Below are 21,103 nucleotides of genomic sequence, written 5' to 3' on the forward strand. Positions count from 1 at the left end.
GTATGCCCCCAACAAGTTGGGTGCACCTGCTTCTAAGCAGACTATTGCTCGCTGGATCTGTAGTACGATTCAGCTTGCACATTGACAATGCTAAATTCTTTTGTCGTATAAACAACCCTTTATGAAGTCTAAGAACACTGTACGCTGTTTACTTAAGAAGTACCGTACGGGTACGCTGGTTGCGTAACGATCGCTCCGCCGTAGGCGAGACGCTCAAGCATCACGTTCGCTCACGGCCCAGCGATCACAGGACAGCACGTTATTGGTTATGATTAGAGTAATGATTCGCTATGGCGTAGCGGACGCTCGAGACCACGAGGAGATCACCAGCGGCGCAGACGCTCACAACGCTATACCTTTATGTCTAAACCTTATACCAATGAAATGCACAGAATACCTTAATGTGAGTACAGGGTGTAAGTGCAACCTTGTGTAACCTGACTAACTACAAAGCTGCTTGAGCGTCACTGACGCTCAAGTGAACACTTAACACTATAGAAAATACACAGATACTGGTTTAGGGTCCAAAGCCTATTAACTGTATTATATCTAATATACTTGTAAAAGGGGATAACAGTACAAATGATACACTACAATATAACAGAGACTTCCTAACCAAAATACAATACTATCTAATACAATACAATACTAGTCTAGGGGAGATGTGAGAGAAAAGAGAAAGGAGAGAGAGAGAGAGAAATGGAGAGAGATGAGAGAAATTGGCTCACAGTAAGACAATGATTACGGAGAGAAAACTTACGCACAAAGGTAAACGATCGCATGCGCCTGGACATCCAGCACCCGATTTTCAGCAATGAGAACCGTTTAAGAGTGAGAGCTGGATGTGGTCGGCCTGCCTATTTATGCCCCACACACAATGCAATCTCATAGTCCCTACAATCCCATTGTCCATTGGACGTCGGAATTCGGCCCTGTATCATAACAAAAGGTCATAGGTTGATTCATACAGGTGGGCTGTGACGATTTCAAACAGCTCAGGTGGGTGGGAAACTAGGTTTCCCGCCGCATACCTGAGTAGGAGTAAATAATAGAAATGGACATAAACTTCTTATGTCCGTAACTATTTGCACGAGCGATTAATACGCTCCAAACCAACACCGGAATATTGCTAATTAAATACTCTTCCGATGGGTACCAAACACTGCTGCATGACTCTTGTTAGACCCTTCCCACAATACAAAGAGGGATTCCTCAGCTCAGGGACATTCTATATTAACTAAACTTTCAGAAACTATCAAAGGGATCATGATCTACAAACTACATTAATACTGAAAATATGTAACGAATGAGTCGCACGCTACGATTACATAAACTCTACCGTAAATACGCATACCGTGCGCCTGCGGGTGCACGCTATTGCGGGTATGCGCCTTCACGGGAGAGCGTACGCATGCGCAGCGCAGACCAGTGTGCGGTGCAAATATGGCAGTGTGTATGGGGATATTTTTCTGACTTTGACAGTCCACCCTTTGGCAGTCAATAATAACTGCCACTTCCTGAAAACATTTCAAAAGGAGAAAAATATATGTCAGGGGTTAATTCATTTCCATGGTTGGGTGAGGGAGGAGAGAGGAGTAGGTGTGAAGAGGGTATGACCTAGTGTGATAGCAGAAGCATGTGTGTATGAGTCCATGTTTGGAGGGTCATGTATCATCGTGCCGTACGTGTTGTAAATCAAGCTTCGAGGTATTGCGAAGTATACATTTGAATTCCTTCTTATCCCGTGGTACGGGTCTGTGGATGGGCTGTCAAACTTTACCGAGCTCATTTCGGCTTTCAGTTGTAACAAAATGGGGATGCACATTTTAGTTGATGATACATGAATGGGGGAGGTATGTGGTTGCTGATATCTGTGCCTGTATTCCCTATCGTCTATGTGTGTCATTACCTGAGGGTTGTAGAGATGAAGATAAAGAACACTTATGGAAAATGCAATGATATTCTATGTCAGGGAAATGTACATCTGTCGTTGAAGTTGTGTTCGGTATCTGTTGAGAGTCGTCTTCTTTGCGCTGTATTGCTCCTTGGGCATGAGCAAATAGCTTTGTCAGTGCCATCAGATTTACAAAAAATGTTGGGCTAGCGTGAGTTTAAAAATACTAGGGAAACTGGGGATCCATGGCAAAGTTCATCAAGTGTCCATATCATAGGTTGTCAAAACTTCATCTTTGGGTGCTTGTCTGTTGTCTGTATAGCGTCTCGTCAACTTCCTCGTCCAAGGGGGTCTTTGTATCTTGGAGAAAAGCAGAAAAACAGGTGAAAGAAACGGACCGTATAATCGCATTTTCATCACATTCTGGTTTCTATCATTGGGTCATAAATCAAATCCAGGTTAATTACAGTTTCCTCACTCCTCAAGCTCATCACTTTTGTACTTTGTTTGCACCTCATTAAAGCCTGCCCGCATCTAAATATCAATCCAATCGATATAACGACACCCAAGATACATAGTAGAAACTTTCCAACATCCATTATGACTCCTTGAGCCCAGTCTCTTAAACCGGAGAACCAATTTCGCGGGTTCAACCATGACACCCAACCAGTCAGCTCATTACCTACAGCAGCAAGGGTGCGATTGTGTTTTCGACGAAATTCCCACTTCAATTGGAGAATATCGTCCATCTTTTGGTCTATGACCTCTACCGGATCCTCGGTGCTATTTGTGATATACGTGCAACACTTTATGCCGTACTGTGTTGCCAATGTAACACAATATCCGCCTGTTACTGCTGTAAGATAATTAAGAACCATCCTATGCTGAACTAGTTCTGTTTTATAAGCTTGAAGTTCTCTTCCAGTGTATCTAAACGTGTCATCATACATTTCAGTGATATTATCTAACAAATTGGCGAGTGCGGAAATGTATTTATAATTCATCACTCCTCGAGCGGTGCAAGTGAAATCTAACGCTACCAGAACCTGAATCCCGGTGGATTCATGGATAAGATCAGAGGCCGGATGCTCTAACCTTTCTGACAGTTGTCTTTTAACTCGGTGCTCGTAATGAGTGTGAGTATAAGGAGCTTGGGCACCACGGTGTATGTCCTTCATTTTGTCATGTGTAACAGTCATCACTTCAGGCAATACTTTTCCAATATAACACAATCCTTCAGAGTTTGGGGCAAGCCACTTGTACGCCTTTCTCCCGCATATGAAATATGCGTCATCGGGGAGAACATATGGGACGGAGAAGGACGTTACCATGTTACAAACCTTCCAGGTGAAAATCTCCTGACCCTAATTCTTCCATCTGCTTAATGCACGTATCAGTTTGTACGATATGTGCACAGTATCCTGGTGATACCTCTCCAACTCTAGTAATCCTATTTCCTAAGGCATATCGATACCGGAAAGATTTTCCTCTACTGGCTATGTGGCGTACAAGCTCTGTATCTGTAGGCATTCTATCTGCTCTGTGTGAAAAGGTCATGGTTAAATTGCTCCACGACACTTCCCAATTTCCCGGCTTACGGGGATTGGAGATATTAAAACATAAGAGGGACCTATCCACATGGTATTGGTGGAGCTTCAAACTAGGAGGGCTGGAGATATTAAACCTCCGGTCCACCGGTCTCCCACCCCTTAGCTCAAGTACCTCCCCTAACGTTAAAGGAAATGGCACTAGCCCTGATTTGCTATGACCCTGAGGTACTTGAGAGCATACCCAACAATCTGTTTGGTTTAACACGTTACCCACCAAAGAGTGATAGTCACTCAATGGACGCCGGTCCATATGGATATTAAAACTGGATTGGCATTTCTTTATGCATCCATCTTCAACCATTGTCACAGAGCCTACAGATACAGTTTTTTCTTTTTGCACTTACAATCCTTCAAAGAAAATGTTTACAGATAACATGGTTGTTAGATCGTGCCCGGTACTCGCCTTTGCTTGGTGATTGGGTTGCTATTGGAAATTTACACCTCCGTCTCAGTCATCAGGACCTTTCTGGATCCTTTCTCGACCTCTCTGGTACTCTCACCGAAACAGACTGCTCTGGTCAACATCATGGTTAACGGGAAAATCCATATCACAGTCTCTTGGGGCAAGTCCATCTTACAGGAGGAGAAAAGAAGAAATTTGTAAAGGGGGTATAAGAAAACAGTTTGAGGGGGAGAGAACTTGTTACGATAATAAGTTCTCTCGTCTTGTTGTTCTTCTTGTTCTGCTGTCCTCTCAAAGGTGCTGTCTCTCAGTCTTCCAAACGAACATTCTGGTGATGCAATATTCCTTCCTAACCGGCGATCTTTCTGTAAGGAGAAAAAAAATCTGGCATTACCATTGGTCCAACTGAGGGGTGACATACCATCTTTAAACCATGGAAACATGAGTGAGAAGAGAGAGAAAACACAAAAAAAAACAAAAGAGATAGAGAACAATTCATGTGTATATATACATTACATAACTCGACAATAACCATCAATAAGAAAAGCGAAACAAAACATTTTTTTTAAACATTGTCAACATTAAGAAAACGTTGTTAGCATTAGAAAAAACATTGTCAGACTTATTAGGCTGTTATATCTATGTGTCTACTGGTCTCCTTGAGCAGTCCCTCCCCACCAGCACCTGCATTACTCCACTGTCTGTATCTGGCCAGAAATACATTGTGGCGGAGGTCATGCTGGGGTTTGGTAGACTTCTGCAAGGACCAAGTGGGTATGCAATGTGTGAATTCTTACCAATACTCGTCAGAGATGGGGATAGAGAGAGAGAGAAAAAAAAACATTTTTCACAAATACATTTACAACTTTTCACCTGGTCATTCCTGTGTCTTCAGTGAATGACCTCCCACTTTATTAACCGTTACCTCAGGCTTGCCTCCATTCCTAATAATCACCTTTCCTGCCTATGTGATCCCTGATTATAATGGTGTGTATTGTAATTTTGCTCATTTCTTGGTCTAGGGGGTCTAACTTTATGTGGGTTATTACAGTTGTTGGCATAATGCCCTTCTCTTCTACAATGGTAACAGATCCTTGGCTTTCTCCGAGTGTCAGTGAACTGGGGTCTTGGCTGATTTGATGCCTCCTCAAACGCTCGGATGCTCATCATCATCAACCGTTTCCCCTGTTCTTCCCTGATTCCTTGGATTTCACGATTATGGTGTTGTCTTTCTCTTGATCTACAATCTCTTGCAAAGTGTCCCTTTTTATGACAATTGTAACAGACTTCCATATCTGGATTTCTCGCAGGGGTGTGGGGCTTTTGTTGGGGTGGTCTTGTGGTTAGGGCCTGTATATTTGCTGCCATTAACTTATCTCTTAGTGACTCTCTGTATCTGGTGATATTCTGATCATGATTAATGACGGCCTCTCTTAGTGCGGTCACCGAGATATCTCTCTAGTTTGGGTTGGTGGTCTGTACCTTTGTTTTTAATTCATCCTTTAAACCATTCATTAATACCTTAACCGCTATTCCTTTATGTTGTGCATTTGTCTTGATGTCTGCGATCCCAGTGTTTCTAGCCATTATTTGCAGTGCTCGATTGAAATAATTAGAAACATTTTCCCTTTCGTTTTGCCTTATGGAGAAAATGTCATTCCACTTGACAGCGGCTGGGAAATATATTCCCAACTGTCGGTTAATCTGCCTAATACATTCCTGATTGTGTTCCTCCATACAAGGTACCTCCGTGTCTAATTTACAATCCGCAATGAATTTTGCAGGGTCAACACTGGAGGGCAAACATGCCCTCAGCACTGTCCGCCACTCTTGGTTGGTGGGTCCTGTGGCGTTTCCTAATTCTTTAATAAACCTTTGACATTTGGCTAGATTTTTCCTAGGATCAGGAAATTCAGACATAATTGATCTCAATTCGGTCCGGGACCAGAGACAGTGCATTGCACCGTCCTTGACGGGAATGATTCCCTGATCGTCAGTCTTCCCATTGGGGACTGTGATCACCCTGGCCAGATCGAACTCAGTTACATCATCTTGTGTTGGTCTTATAATATGGGGTACATTTGTTTGTGCGTGATATGAAACATTGTACGTACCTGTGGACACGACCTCACCTGACCCTTCGTTAGGGGGTTTGATTATTGCCTTTACCAATTTGGTCGCGTCCACCTGGATGGCTTTTGTGATGGTTGCTGGAAGAGGTGCTGACATCGTTCTGGGCTCACTTTCTTGTTTGTATTCCTGAGGGAAGTTTGACATGGGGTGCCACTTGCATAGGTTAATAGTTGTACATTCAACAGTATTACAATAATCATTGTTACATTTATTACACTTATTCTTATAATCTTTATTACAGTTGCTAAGAGCGTTTTTATTGTTCCACCTTGTGCTTTTCTCCGCAACCACAATCCTCCCTGCTGCCATATCTCTCCCCTCAAGATAAGAGTCAGAAAAGTCAATTGAATCTCTTTGTAATTCACCTTCCTGTTGCCATAACTGCAAATAATCATAATGTTTACTTCGTCTCTTTGTTGGTTCAATGAGACATATCCTCCTCCTTAAATTTTGTAACACTTTTGGACTGAAGCTACCTATATTTGGGAACTTCTCCCCATCATGTACAGTCATTCTCTCCCATTCATCACATAAAACTTCAGCGTGATTTCCATATTTCTCGCACATCACATATCGTGCCGACCCGACTGGCCGGTTCCCTAAATCAACCCGAACCGAGGTTGATCGCCCCCTACCTGAACAACTGGCCCCCATAATCTGCAGGTGTTGCTTACTACTCCTTTGATCTTTATATCAAGGTTTTCAGCGAACCCTTACAAACAAACCAAGATGTCCTGGGCAGGCTGGCGGTGGCGGTTTACCAAGTACCCCACTCACTTCTCGCCCACGTTGGCCAGTACTGCAATCACTGTAACCACAGCTGCTGTACCCAACTCAGGGCCCCTGTGAACCTGTGTTTACTGGAACATATGAGGGTTACCCGCAGGACACTTACTCTTTCCAGTAAAGGTGGGGTTGTTAGATAGTTCCTGAGTGACCAGCGAACTTCCCTTTAAAAATAAAAAATTACACAAATCACGTCAGAATGTACAAATAGCGTTTGTGACCACTTTACTCTAATGGTATTAGGTCAGATTACTAACTACTGCACACAATTACGTGCGGTCCAATCGTTCAGTACATAAGCACTACTTGTCATGTACTGAAAGATCAATGGAATCGATGTTTCCGGCCGCGATTCCTTCAGCAAGAGCTTGTATGGCCTATATGGGTTCTGCACCAACACCCCAGGCGTTGTGCCTCTTGTACCTTTATAGCGGACCTCTTTGTCTATTTTACCTGTTACCTTATGACCTCCTGGTCTGTTATGTTAATGACCTCCTGGTCTGTTACCTTATGCTGTTACCTTATGACCTCCTGGTCTGTTACCTTATGGTCCGCTATACTCTAATGCTCAAATATTTATTTAACCAGGGATGCCTCCCTAGCCACCGTATATGTCACTTACACGTATGTCCCTTGACGAGTACCCGACTTTCCTTTTGGTTCAACCTCTAAGTTATATAAACTTATGTGATAAAAACACACTCACTCAACACATGTACACTTTGTTTCTATATCTATTTCTGCGCAGAAATTTTTCTTCAGCCCAGCAGTGTTACCAATTTGGAGCAGGATCTGTTAAACTAAATTTCAGATTTTTCCAAAAATAGATTTGCGTTATTTACCGCGTCGCGTTATTTATCGCCTTTGCGCTAATTATCGCTTTGCGCTAATTCAACTTTTCGTGACTTGAGCTACGTGGGCGTAACCGGACGCTACGTTGCGTAACGTACGCTGCGTGCGTCTGCCTTTGGATTGCGTACGCAAGTCTTTTGTTAGGGACACGTGTACGCAAAACAAAGATCCACCGTAACACAATTTCTATTTTTATCAATGTAGATGATCCCTGATCATCTACCGCACACCACACTGACTGCCTTGTCTCCCAGACAAGCCGTGTGTTGGTCTATATTTTAACTATTACCTCTACTATGAAATAACAGCAAATCTCTTTTAGCACTTTCTATCAACTATAAAAATTGGCAAACAGGAATAGTGATATACGAAATTTGAAAAAAGAAATGCAGATATATATGTATGCGTGCGTGTATACGCAAGACAGAAGAGAAATAAAACAGTTTTAAAAGACACAAGCGTTTTGTTCTTACTTCCGGTTCCCGGATTCCTTCAGCACTCTTTATCTAAGCGAAGCAGACGCTTATCCCGTCAGCACTGCGAGACAACCTCCCACCCTTTGCTGGGGGATAATGTCTGCTGATCTACCTAGTGCAGATATGAGAAGGATAGGACGAGTCCCCAATTGACAATGCTAAATTCTTTTGTCGTATAAACAACCCTTTATGAAGTCTAAGAACACTGTACGCTGTTTACTTAAGAAGTACCGTACGGGTACGCTGGTTGCGTAACGATCGCTCCGCCGTAGGCGAGACGCTAAAGCGTCACGTTCGCTCACGGCCCAGCGATCACAGGACAGCACGTTATTGGTTATGATTAGAGTAATGATTCGCTATGGCGTAGCGGACGCTCGAGACCACGAGGAGATCACCAGCGGCGCAGACGCTCACAACGCTATACCTTTATGTCTAAACCTTATACCAATGAAATGCACAGAATACCTTAATGTGAGTACAGGGTGTAAGTGCAACCTTGTGTAACCTGACTAACTACAAAGCTGCTTGAGCGTCACTGACGCTCAAGTGAACACTTAACACTATAGAAAATACACAGATACTGGTTTAGGGTCCAAAGCCTATTAACTGTATTATATCTAATATACTTGTAAAAGGGGATAACAGTACAAATGATACACTACAATATAACAGAGACTTCCTAACCAAAATACAATACTATCTAATACAATACAATACTAGTCTAGGGGAGATGTGAGAGAAAAGAGAAAGGAGAGAGAGAGAGAGAAATGGAGAGAGATGAGAGAAATTGGCTCACAGTAAGACAATGATTACGGAGAGAAAACTTACGCACAAAGGTAAACGATCGCATGCGCCTGGACATCCAGCACCCGATTTTCAGCAATGAGAACCGTTTAAGAGTGAGAGCTGGATGTGGTCGGCCTGCCTATTTATGCCCCACACACAATGCAATCTCATAGTCCCTACAATCCCATTGTCCATTGGACGTCGGAATTCGGCCCTGTATCATAACAAAAGGTCATAGGTTGATTCATACAGGTGGGCTGTGACGATTTCAAACAGCTCAGGTGGGTGGGAAACTAGGTTTCCCGCCGCATACCTGAGTATGAGTAAATAATAGAAATGGACATAAACTTCTTATGTCCGTAACTATTTGCACGAGCGATTAATACGCTCCAAACCAACACCGGAATATTGCTAATTAAATACTCTTCCGATGGGTACCAAACACTGCTGCATGACTCTTGTTAGACCCTTCCCACAATACAAAGAGGGATTCCTCAGCTCAGGGACATTCTATATTAACTAAACTTTCAGAAACTATCAAAGGGATCATGATCTACAAACTACATTAATACTGAAAATATGTAACGAATGAGTCGCACGCTACGATTACATAAACTCTACCGTAAATACGCATACCGTGCGCCCGCGGGTGCACGCTATTGCGGGTATGCGCCTTCACGGGAGAGCGTACGCATGCGCAGCGCAGACCAGTGTGCGGTGCAAATATGGCAGTGTGTATGGGGATATTTTTCTGACTTTGACAACATTCTGCGGCTGGACTGCCGCATCCTAAATCAGTAAAAGCCCATTCCACGAGGAAAGTGGGCTCTTCTTGGGCGGCTGCCCGAGGGGTCTCGGCTCTTCAACTTTGCCGAGCTGCAACTTTGTCAGGGGCAAACACGTTTGCAAAATTCTACAAATTTGATACCCTGGCTGAGGAGGACCTTGAGTTCTCTCATTCGGTGCTGCAGAGTCATCCGCACTCTCCCGCCCGTTTGGGAGCTTTGGTATAATCCCCATGGTCCTTACGGAGTCCCCAGCATCCACTTAGGACGTTAGAGAAAATAAGAATTTACTCACCGGTAATTCTATTTCTCATAGTCCGTAGTGGATGCTGGGCGCCCATCCCAAGTGCGGATTGTCTGCAATACTTGTATATAGTTATTGCTTAACTCAGGGGTCTTCAACCCGTGGCCCGCGGGCCACAGGTGGCCCGCTGCTATGGTTTCCATGGCCCGCCGACGCGCCCGCCCGCAGCGCACATATGAACACAAAAATAAAAAAATAAATTTTTTTTCCCTTTCCCGGAGTCATGTGACTCCCCCGCACTGTCACTGGTTGCCTGTGAAGAAGGGGAGTAGCTCCTCTTAGGCTGGTCAGTGGTCTGGTCACCCTTACTGTGTCTCCCTCCCTGTGTCTCCCTCCGCCTGCAGTGTTGAATAGGTGGGTGAGAGCGGCGGGGACCCGGCTGGGGGGGGTGCGGCAAGTTACCATTGAGAGCAGGGGGCAGTGCGGGAACCCGGCGGGCGGGAGCGGAGGGGGTACGGCAGCATGTATGCAGCCTGAGCATGGCTGTGTGCGGCGGGGACCCGGCGCGGGGGGGGGGGGGGGGCTGCGGCAGGAGAATAAAAGTGTATAAGTGTTGAGGGCAGGGGGCAGTGCAGGAACCCGGCGTGCGGGAGCGGCGGGGACGGGGGTGCGGCAGCCTGAGCATGGCAGTGAATAAATTAGTATTGAGGGCAGGGGGCGTGGCGGGGGACCCAGCAGGGGGTGTATTAAGTATTAAGAGCAGAGATGGCAGGGAGCATGCTTTGACAATGCTGCTGTCTGTCTGTGATGGGGAGGAGGGAGGGTATGATAGCACCTATGTCTTGACATAGGCGCTATCATACCCTCCCTCCCCCCATCACAGACAGACAGCAGCAATATTGTGAAAGCATGCCCACATTATACCCACCAGTCCAGTGATACTGCCGTATGAGTCCAGTTCAGTGCTTACAGACCAACATCTTGAGAATACTCTGCGCATAGCGACTTCTAACATTGATGCCAACATCGACAAGCTGGCCAAGCAAAAACAATGCCAAGTTTCCCACTGATATGAACTTATTATAATAACAAAGGTAAAGTAGACCATGTTTCATTCATTAAATTACAATAATTATCTTTTGAAGTCTTTTTTATGGTCTTATGAGTCTAGAAAAGGTCTCATTACAATCATAAATTAAAATTTAGATTCTAAATACCGCAGTATAGCTTAGTGGCCCTCGGCTTCGTTTCATTTTTTTATGTGGCCCACACTGTCTTAAAGGTTGAAGACCCCTGGCTTAACTAAAGGGTTATTGTTGAGCTATCTGTTGAGAGGCTCAGTTGTTATCATGCTGTTAACTGGGTATTGTATCACGAGTTATACGGTGTGATTGGTGTGGCTGGTATGAGTCTTACCCGGGATTCAAAATCTTTCCTAATTGTGCCAGCTTTTCCGGGCACAGTATCCTAACTGAAGTCTGGAGGAGGGTCTTAGTGGGAGGAGCCAGTGCACACCAGTAGTCTAAAAGCTTTCTTTATAGTTGTGCCCAGTCTCCTGCTGAGCCGCTAATCCCCATGGTCCTTACGGAGTCCCCAGCATCCACTACGGACTATGAGAAATAGAATTACCGGTGAGTAAATTCTTATTGTTTTTTGTTATATTTCTTGTCATGCACGGGACCCTGGGCGATTAGCAACTCACAAATTATTGGACCTTTCAGACGTGCTGAACAATTCATCATGTCCACCAGACCTATAATCATTGTGGTCTGCCACATAAATACTCCGTACAATTATCTAGCCAATCTGCCAATATCTGGCGGATCAGCCAGATAGTTTTATATTGTGTGCCCAACTTTAGGCATGAGGGACAACTGACATTAATATCGCTAGTTTCAAATGGGGTTGGACATGGGAGAAAGGCGCTTAGAATGCCGGCGGTCACATGACTAGGTGAAAGGGTCCTCCTGATGACCGTAGTTTCTGACAAGACCACATGATGACTGTACTGTAGTCTTCCAGACTACTTTCTTAGATGTTTTTTCCAGCTGTGTTTGTAGCTACAGTACCTACAGGCAGTCATGACGTTTCAGTCTATTAGCCTATTGAAGTGGTTCCCAAACTGGGGTGCCGGAGGGCAAAAGCAGAGGTGCCATGGCTTGGTGGTCAAGGTCCAAATCAAATTATATAATGTGATAGGCAAAACCAGTGCTGGTGGCTGCCAATTATAATATATGAGGACAAACAGAAGATCCACCCGGATCTGAACCCAAGGATTACATATAAACACAATTTACTTAATTGAATATTTTTTTTCTGAATTCCCCAATAAGAAATTCTTGAACTAGGGGTGCTGTAAAATAAAATGCTGATGCTCTAAAGCAGTGGTTCTCAAACTCGGTCCTCAGAACCCCACACGGTTCATGTTTTCCATGTTACCCAGCAGCTGCACTGTGTATGACCAACTGCCACATTTTAAAAATCTACAATGTGACCTGCAAAACATGAACCGTGTGGGGTCCTGAGGACCGAGTTTGAGAACCTGTGCTCTAGAGCGCTGTGACTAAAGAAAGTTTTGGTAACCACTGGCCCTATTCGTTTACTAGGAATTGGTGACATCATGGGTCGGATGTAATAACTCCCGAGTTCGGCGACCATGCGGGATGCTGGCTCAACTCTGAAGTTTTTTTTAAAGGGGCAATCACTTACAAGGCAAAACGATACCTTTTAAGTTAGTGCCCCTTTAAAAAAAAAAAAAAAAGTCTGCGTTCGGCCGGCATCCCACACGGCCACAGAACTCAGGCGTCGTTGCATCCGGCCCCATGTCTTTGTTGTAACTATTAATACAGGTACTCTTTTATGGCTATAGCAGACCGGCTGCTTAATTTGTTTGCTGACAGTAGGGAATTGATAGTGTGATTGTGGGGGGTGATTATATTTTAAGAACCATCTGTATAGACATTGCGTGTAACATCTGCTCATTATTCAGGTACACGTCATGCAAAGCCTTTCAAAACACGCTGAACGAAATGAACGACTACGCTGGGCAGCATGAGGTCATTTCTGAGAACATGACATCACAAATCATGGTGGATCTTACCCGCTGCGTTCAGGAGTTTAAGCAGGAGAGGAAATCGGTAAGTTCTCATTTCTGTGCAGTAACTATTTGCTAGAATCTGCAGAATTTGCATTGTAGGTATGTATATGCACTAGTCTTGGTTCTGAAATGGCTATAGACCAGGGGTGCGGAACCTTTGGTCCTCCAGCTGTTGCTGAACTACACATACCAGCATGCCCTGCTACATATTTGCTGTTTGGCCATGCTGAAACTGTTGCAGGGCATGCTGGGATGCTATAGACAGTGGGGGTGGTTTTAGTGAACCATTTTACTGTTTGTTTCGGTGAACGCTGCTGAAGATGTTAAACAGTCTGTGAATAAGTACCCAAAATCTTTTCTTTTTTTCTTTTTCTTTTTTTGTGACAAACCAACATCTATTAAGATATGCTGTTTGACTGGTTTTGGTAATGTGAACCTTTGTGCTACCTAAGGAGAGGTTTATTTAGTTCAGGGATAAATTCATGCCCGTATGTACCTTGAAGCGTTGAATATGTCGAAGCAGTGCCTGCAGGGCAGCATTCAGTAAATCAGGTCAGAGATCCCACAAGTGCGTTGGTCCCTGTGTGCCAGGGTAATATGGTTAGAAAGTGATTTAATAATGCACTGTAATACACAGGGACGCTTCACATCAGAACTCAGTATGCTGCCAAAGAGTCTGAGAGCCCTAACAGACTGCATTAAATGACTGATTCCTTCTGTATCATCACTTCCCACTTCTGCCAGCTCCCGCTGTTTGACCATTTAGCGGGGACTGCATTATGCCATTAAGGGGCTGATGAAGAGTGAGCAGCAAAATGGGCTTAAATTATCCTTAAAATCAGGATTCGCAGAACCAGCGTTTATCCACACAAGTGTTTGAATGGGACACATCTCGTGGGGACAGTGATGCATTTAGTTTGGGCAATGTCAGTGTGAATTCGGTCATACCTCTTCAGAGAACGGTTAGGCTGTAGGATGGGTCGGTTAGGGGTAGGCTGTGGGAGGGGTTGGATAGGGGTAGGATTTCAGTGTTCTTCCCAGAAAATGTTGCCAGCTGCAAGAAGTAGCCGGGTGGGGGGCCTTTGTGCGAACCCCCTTCCTCCCATCCCCCCAAAGGCCGTGGCCACACAGTATGGCTCTTAAAGCACATTATGCCCACAAAGTAGTGGTCCCCATACCTATCTGATACTAATGAGTTGACTGGGGCTAATGCCCAGCCACTCAACAGGAGCTCATGCTGTTGTCTGCCCTCTGTGTGCCTATTATGTCCCGAAGTCCTGAGGGCTGATTGCACCCATGGGCCTAATGCCCAACGCCTGGTGTAGGGAGGGGGAGTATGTTAATGGTGGTCAAGGCCTCCTACTTGTACGTTGGGAGAGACTGCAGTGGGGAGCTTCGTTCAGCTCTTTGCTTCTCACCAGCTGCAGCACTCTCCAGTTCTCACCTTTCTTCTGTCGCTGACATGTCCTGGCCAGCGGCAACATCTGCTCACCTCAGTGATGGCTGAAGCTCTTCAGGAGACGTCTTTTCCCAATCACTGCTGCTGCCGAACTGAAGTATCCACTCAGCGGTGTCTGATGTAAGATGCTGCAAGCGGGTGTAGCGAACACAGTGAGCCATGATTGGCTCGTTGTAGTTGCTTGTGATTGGCTGCCTGTTCTCGAGGCATGATTGGCTCACAAACTGCGCTAAGCTTAAACGGTCACTGCTACCTGCAGCCCAGCTTTTAAAGTTAGTGGCAGTGCCATTCAAAGTGCTAGACAGTAGGGCAGTTTTGCCCGCACGCAACATAAAGCGTAGGGAGGACACAGGGTTTAAATATCGGGATCTGACGGGATTTTGACTGTTGGAATGCTGCTGGCGGCTTCTTAATTGTCTGGATACAGACTGCCGGGATTTCATACACAACCCATGGTCTGTAGTATAAGGTCCAGCCACTGTGTGACTCTCCTCTAGATGATGAACTTGTCCAATTCGCAGGAGATGAAAATTTTTGGCTGGAATTACAGGAAGAAGACAAAAGACGGAAAAGAAACTTTGACTTTGTTACGGATATGGATTGTTGTCAGAAAGGGGAAACTCTGCAAAACAGATGTTATAATACCATTATTAATACTTCAGTTTCTTAACTGGTCAGGGTTGTTGTGGTTGTAGCACAACTTCTTAACCCTCTGCATACCTCCACCGGAGGTCATGTGTTTTTTGAAAAGTCGAATGTAAACAATAATTATCCAACACTGGGCTTGATGCCAAGGTGGACACATTTAAAACGATGGGCACAAGCTCCTGATGTTTTTAATTTGCGAATGAGCCCACGTGGTGCAGAGTGGTGACCTGGGAGGCGGCTTTCGGTGGATGTGCTGTTATCAAGGACTGCATCAAAAGACACTGGCACCAGCAGCCAAGTACCATTGGACATTCTGAGCAACCATAGTGTTGCTCAAATATTCCAATAGAGCGGCAGATGACCCTTTGATGTTGCTACTGTTTGTGTTCTGAAGCGGATTTGAGCTGCAGCTGGTGGGCATCTCAGTAGATAGCCCATTGGCTACTGCATTGGCAGATATTCACAGTAGCTGCCACTGAATTAGCATACACCTCTGAGTCAGGCCCACTGTCTCACAAAACATGACCTGTTCAGATAAAATAGTTAAAAAGACAATATTAGCATATATATATATATATATATTGTCATCAGAAAATAATAGTATGATAGTAAATTATCAGGATAAAATCACTTTGTTGAGTCGAACATGATAACTAGCCTTGAGCTTTATTGATCAGAGCTATTCACATTGAAGTCCATTTACTCCCACTGTAAACCCACAGCTAACGTGTGTTAACCCATAGGTTCCGGTTAAGTACCCAGAGCTTATGGGTTGACCAGATTGTAGTGGTCACATAAGGTCAAAAATCCCTATTTATCATGGATGGCTGTTCGCACCTCAGGAGGGTGCGAGCAGAAACTTGGGCTAAGTGTAGCCTACACGCTGAAAGTGAAAAGTTTTTAACACTCAACAAGCCTGCAGTAAGCCCCGTGGCTAATTTAATGTACCCCTTTATGATAAAATAATGGATAAATTCCTAGAGAATTTCATGGCAACCAATTCATTGTCAAATAAAAATGCAGATTTCATGATAGTGTATAATGCAATTATAAACTCTTCAAAATGTGAGTATTAGGGCACTCTGCTATATTAGGAACAAAATTTACATTTGTTCTACCAATTCATAAAACACAATGCTAATCAATTGAGAAATGATTTATTCATGAATCACTAGTGACCATCACTGGAAGAGGAAGATTTTTCCTCTTCATCAAATACTGGCATGCAGCCCACTAAGCACTTTCTGTATGTAGCAGTTAACGTTATCAAATTCTTAATTTCCTGCAGATTGTATGCCGGCGATTATGGCCCTTTTACCCGCTCTCTCTTATTATCCAGTCTTGTGTTTTTTTTTTTACTGTGTTCTCCATTGTAAAACTCAGCAGAATATGATAGTGCCATAGAAGCAAATGTTAATAATAACTTGGTACAGTAGCCCAAGACCCCTCAATTTACTGCATTTAGTTTAAGTGTGTTTTCCCTCACTGGAGACCAATTTGTCACTGAGGTCGGGTAACCAGATTCATTCAGTTTCCCTAGATGTTTATTAAATACCTATTTAAGCATCATGGGTCCTATTGGAGAAAGAGCGCTATATAAATAAAATGATCATTATTATTATTATTTAGTTATTTGGCCACATTTTTCCCATATTCACACGTGCAATACACCATAAATTGCTCCCACCGGCTGAGGTGCAAACATGCGTAGGACAGTTCCCGTATAGATCCCATGGCTGTACCTAGGGGTTGTCGATAATATTTACTATCACAAGAAATACATATTTTGGGAAAAAGTCAAGAATCCTCAATAAACTCATTTTGTCCTGCCAACTTAAGATCCACAAAGACTTATAGGTCCATACAGACTAGACGACGTCTCTCTGTGAGCGACGTCGTCTAGTGTTTCCCCTGCCGGACCGGGCGGTCGGCGGCCGCCCGTACACACTGAGCAATATGACCGCTCGTATCGCTCAGTGACGTCACGCAGCCGCCGGCTGTGCATGCAGCTCCTGGACGACAGTCCAGATCGAGCTTGCATGCACTGCTGACAGCGACAATTGTTGCCGACCCACGGGGCCGCGCATCGTTTGTTGCTGGCGGCATACACACTGGCCGACAAAATGAGCGGCGTCGGTCAGGAAGGGGGAAAATGAGCGACGCCGCTCACTTTATCGGCCAGTGTGTATGGGCCTTTAAACTGCTTTTTCATTGCCCGTCACCTTGTGTTACGGATATACGGACCTGTGGACGTCTGCACTTTATAGTTTCCTACCCCTGCCTTCAACTACTTATTTTCCACTCTTGTTTTGTGCATTCACGGGATCAGTATGTTTTACCGGGAGACGAAATACCGACTGTCAGTATATCGACTGCGGCATCCTGTCTGTCGGAATCCTGGCAGCATTTCCGATGGTGCCGACCAATATTTGAAGAAAAAAACTATTTTTTTTTTTACAAATAAATATATATATATATAATATATATATAATAAAAAAGACAATTTCTGAGTGGTTTTTAGAAATGTTTTTTTGACCATTAAGTGGTTAAAACCCTTTTGCAATTGTGGCCTCAGACTGCTGAGAGATCGCCACTGCTGAGTACAATGAGCCTGCCACCATCTTACCACTGCCCTCCTCCTGCATGTATCTGCGTTCTCTGCTAGAAACCTCTGTTACCGCTAAGCACTGCCAGTGACGTGTGCTACAGACAACAGACAAGCCACTTGGGTGCTGCAGGGCTGTAGTGAGCCAGTGTAATCAGTGCAAACGTACAAAAAGCAATAACATCACTGAAGACGTAGAAAACAACAAAGCGGTGTTATGTCCCCTCAGCTGGACATAATGCAGCTTCAGACACAGCCACGATCCAGCCCCGTGACATTTGGTCATGGCTCTAATAGGCAAAGGATGTCAGTGCTTGTTACTCTCACCCGTAGGAAGGAGAGTGGTTCTGATGCACAGAAACCTCACTGTCTGAAATCCAGAGTCTGCTGTCTGTTGTTCAGCAGCATTTACACCGGTGGACGGGACTGACATGGTGTCCTCTCTCTCTTTCTCCCGCTTGTCGCAGATGAGCCCCCTGCTCCGTCACACCCACGAATATAAATAATGCATTTTATAGATTTGTGCAGTGCAGAAAAATTCTGCTGATCTCCACTAATCCACATAACCTATCTAGAGTGTTAAACTCCTGCAGTTAATCTGTCTGCTGGCTGATCCATCCTTCCTGTCTGGTTACATTTTCTTAGAATGCTAATTCAGATGTGTATTTCTGGTTTTATTTGAGCTTTCTTCTATTGGGATACGGTCATTAGGTCGACTACTATTGGTCAACATGCATTAGGTCGATATGGCCTAGGTTGACGTTTCAAAAGGTCGACATGAGTTTTTCACATTTTTTTTCTTACATTTTTGAATTGTTTCATACTTTACGATCCACGTGGACTACAATTGGGAATGGTAACCACGAGGCACCTTGCCCGAAGCATGGCGAGCGAACATGGTGCACTAATTGTGGTTCCCCGTCACTTTACGAAGCAAACGACACCACAAAAAAGTAATTTAAAAAAAAAAACTCCTCTTGACCTTTTGACCTGTCGACTTAATGACCATGTCGACCTAGTGACGCTGTTGACCTAATGCATGTCGACCAATAGTGGTCGACCTAATGACTGTCGACCTAAGTTGTGTCGACCCAACCCCTTCTGTTAATGTGAATAAATAGGCCTAGTATTTAACATGGAATCAAATTAACTCCAAGTTTAATATATTTTATCATTTATTTTATTAATTCCAGGTGGGTGTCTCACTCCCTTGTAACACTGCTGATTGTGGGGTACTATCATACAGCAGGGCTTCTCTTTGTGCCATATTTGGTTGTCCCAGTCTCCACCTTTGCTGACTGGGAGCTGCCATGTTGATCTCACTGATCTGTTTATTGCAACTTCTAATTAACCTGTTTAACGAGGGGTAAACCTGTAAATCATGTACAGCTTAACACTGCAACAAGCATTTCAGCCTATGTGTCAATCATCCAGTTCCTAGGGGTGTGAGAGAGACTTTCAGAAATATGGCATGGAGCATCTTTTAAATAAACTAATTTGCAAGTAAATAGTGGTTCTAACATAGAAGGAAAGGCAAGAAAATAACATTAATCAAATTAATCATCGCATCGGTTTATTTTTTTGGATCTAGCTTTTCTTTGATATGTTTCTAGCACTCTTAATATATTGTCTATGCAACAAAGGACTATTTCTCTGTATATTACTGTTGTCAGGTATATTACATTGATGGTTTACCATGACAGAGGTGTTTGTTTTCTGTCACCACTCATTCTCTGACAGGCCTGTGTTGTAGCTATATGTATATTAGGAATTTGCGCGTTATACCTTTCAGCAGTGGCTCAGTAGAGGCTGGTGAGAGGGTGTATGTCCCCTACATGAGCTGCGTGTACTCTGAAATACATCCAATAAGATTTCTTCTGTCATTCTGTCACAACAATTGCAGCAGGAGGGTCACAGGACCTCAGCTGAGTAGCTTGGCCCAGAATGGCTTTCAGGTGCAGAGTGAGTTGGGACATACGCGCCGCCTGGTTACCTAGGTGTAGGGTCCAGGTTTTGTAGCTGGGTGAGATCAGCTACCAGATAATAGTTGGCACCTGAGAACTTGGGTTAAGGTCCCTACACACTGGGCGATTACACTGAGCGATGTGAACCATCTAATTCATTAATGAATGAGATATCGTTCATATCTTTCAGTGTGTAGGCACCAACGATGAACGATGCGCGGCCCTGCACTTGTTCATCGTTGGTGCCGGCACGTTTATGCATGCAAGCCAATATGGACAATATCATCCGTATTAGCATTCAGGGCTATGGGGCCGGGTGACAGGGGGAGTGAAGAAACTTCACTTCCCCCGTCACCATTTCCCCCTCCCCCGCCGCCTGGTCCGCCATATCGACCGTCAGGCACCTCGGCGGCCAATCTGACAGTGTTTAGGGCCTATTACAGTTTTCTTGGGAGCAAGGTTCAGTGCTCCTGATGCTGAACAAGTCAGCCAGGCGATAGGCTGGGTGATAGTGGGTTTTAGCGCTAGGGTGCTGGGACCAGGAGGGTCCACTTTTCTTGTGTACATCAGCTGTGGCCGAAGGTGTAAACCCACAGCGCTGTACAGAAAGTAGTCACAGGCATTCCCAACCTCGGTCCTCAATGCACACTAACAGTCCAGGTGTTCGTGATATCCATGCTTGAGCACAGGTGACTTAATTAGTACCTCATTTATTTTAACTTGACAATCAGTGCTGACCCCTGGATATCACTAAACCTGCACTGCTTGTGTGCCACAAGGACCGAGGCTGGGAATGGGGAATGCCTGCCTTACCACATGTACACATGCACGCACACGGAATAAAACTAGTGCACCCAGAGGCAACCCACATAAACAAGGGTAGAACATACAAACTCCACGTAGTTAGTGCCTTGGTGGGAGTATGAACTGTGAAGCAGTAACACTGACCACTGCACCATCCATGCTGAGCGTTCAGCAGATGACATAATAGCATTGGAGGACTTGTGATTTCAAACTCTGGCAAATGCTCCAGTGAGGTGCCATCTCACCGCCAGCGAGCAATGAGGTGCCATCTCACCGCCAGTGAGCAATGAGGTGCCATCTCACCGCCAGCGAGCAATGAGGTGCCATCTCACCGCCAGCGAGCAATGAGGTGCCATCTCACCGCCAGCGAGCAATGAGGTGCCATCTCACCGCCAGCGAGCAATGAGGTGCCATCTCACCGCCAGCGAGCAATGAGGTGCCATCTCACCGCCAGCGAGCAATGAGGTGCCATCTCACCGCCAGCGAGCAATGAGGTGCCATCTCACCGCCAGCGAGCAATGAGGTGCCATCTCACCGCCAGCGAGCAATGAGGTGCC

At 44.7% G+C, this 21,103-nt stretch overlaps 1 protein-coding gene across 15 annotated transcripts in view; it reads left to right on the forward strand.

The window, feature by feature from the left end:
* The window catches only part of FNBP1 (formin binding protein 1), a 390,370-nt gene that overhangs the window by 159,194 nt on the left and 210,073 nt on the right, over window positions 1-21,103 (forward strand). For all 15 annotated transcript variants that reach the window (XM_063936685.1, XM_063936686.1, XM_063936688.1 and 12 more), the window contains exon 4: window positions 12,959-13,106. In XM_063936685.1, the coding sequence (XP_063792755.1) occupies window positions 12,959-13,106 (148 nt within the window). The remainder of the gene's footprint in view (window positions 1-12,958; window positions 13,107-21,103) is intronic.

Source organism: Pseudophryne corroboree, chromosome 8, assembly GCF_028390025.1.
Source record: "Pseudophryne corroboree isolate aPseCor3 chromosome 8, aPseCor3.hap2, whole genome shotgun sequence".
Classification (NCBI taxonomy): domain Eukaryota; kingdom Metazoa; phylum Chordata; class Amphibia; order Anura; family Myobatrachidae; genus Pseudophryne; species Pseudophryne corroboree.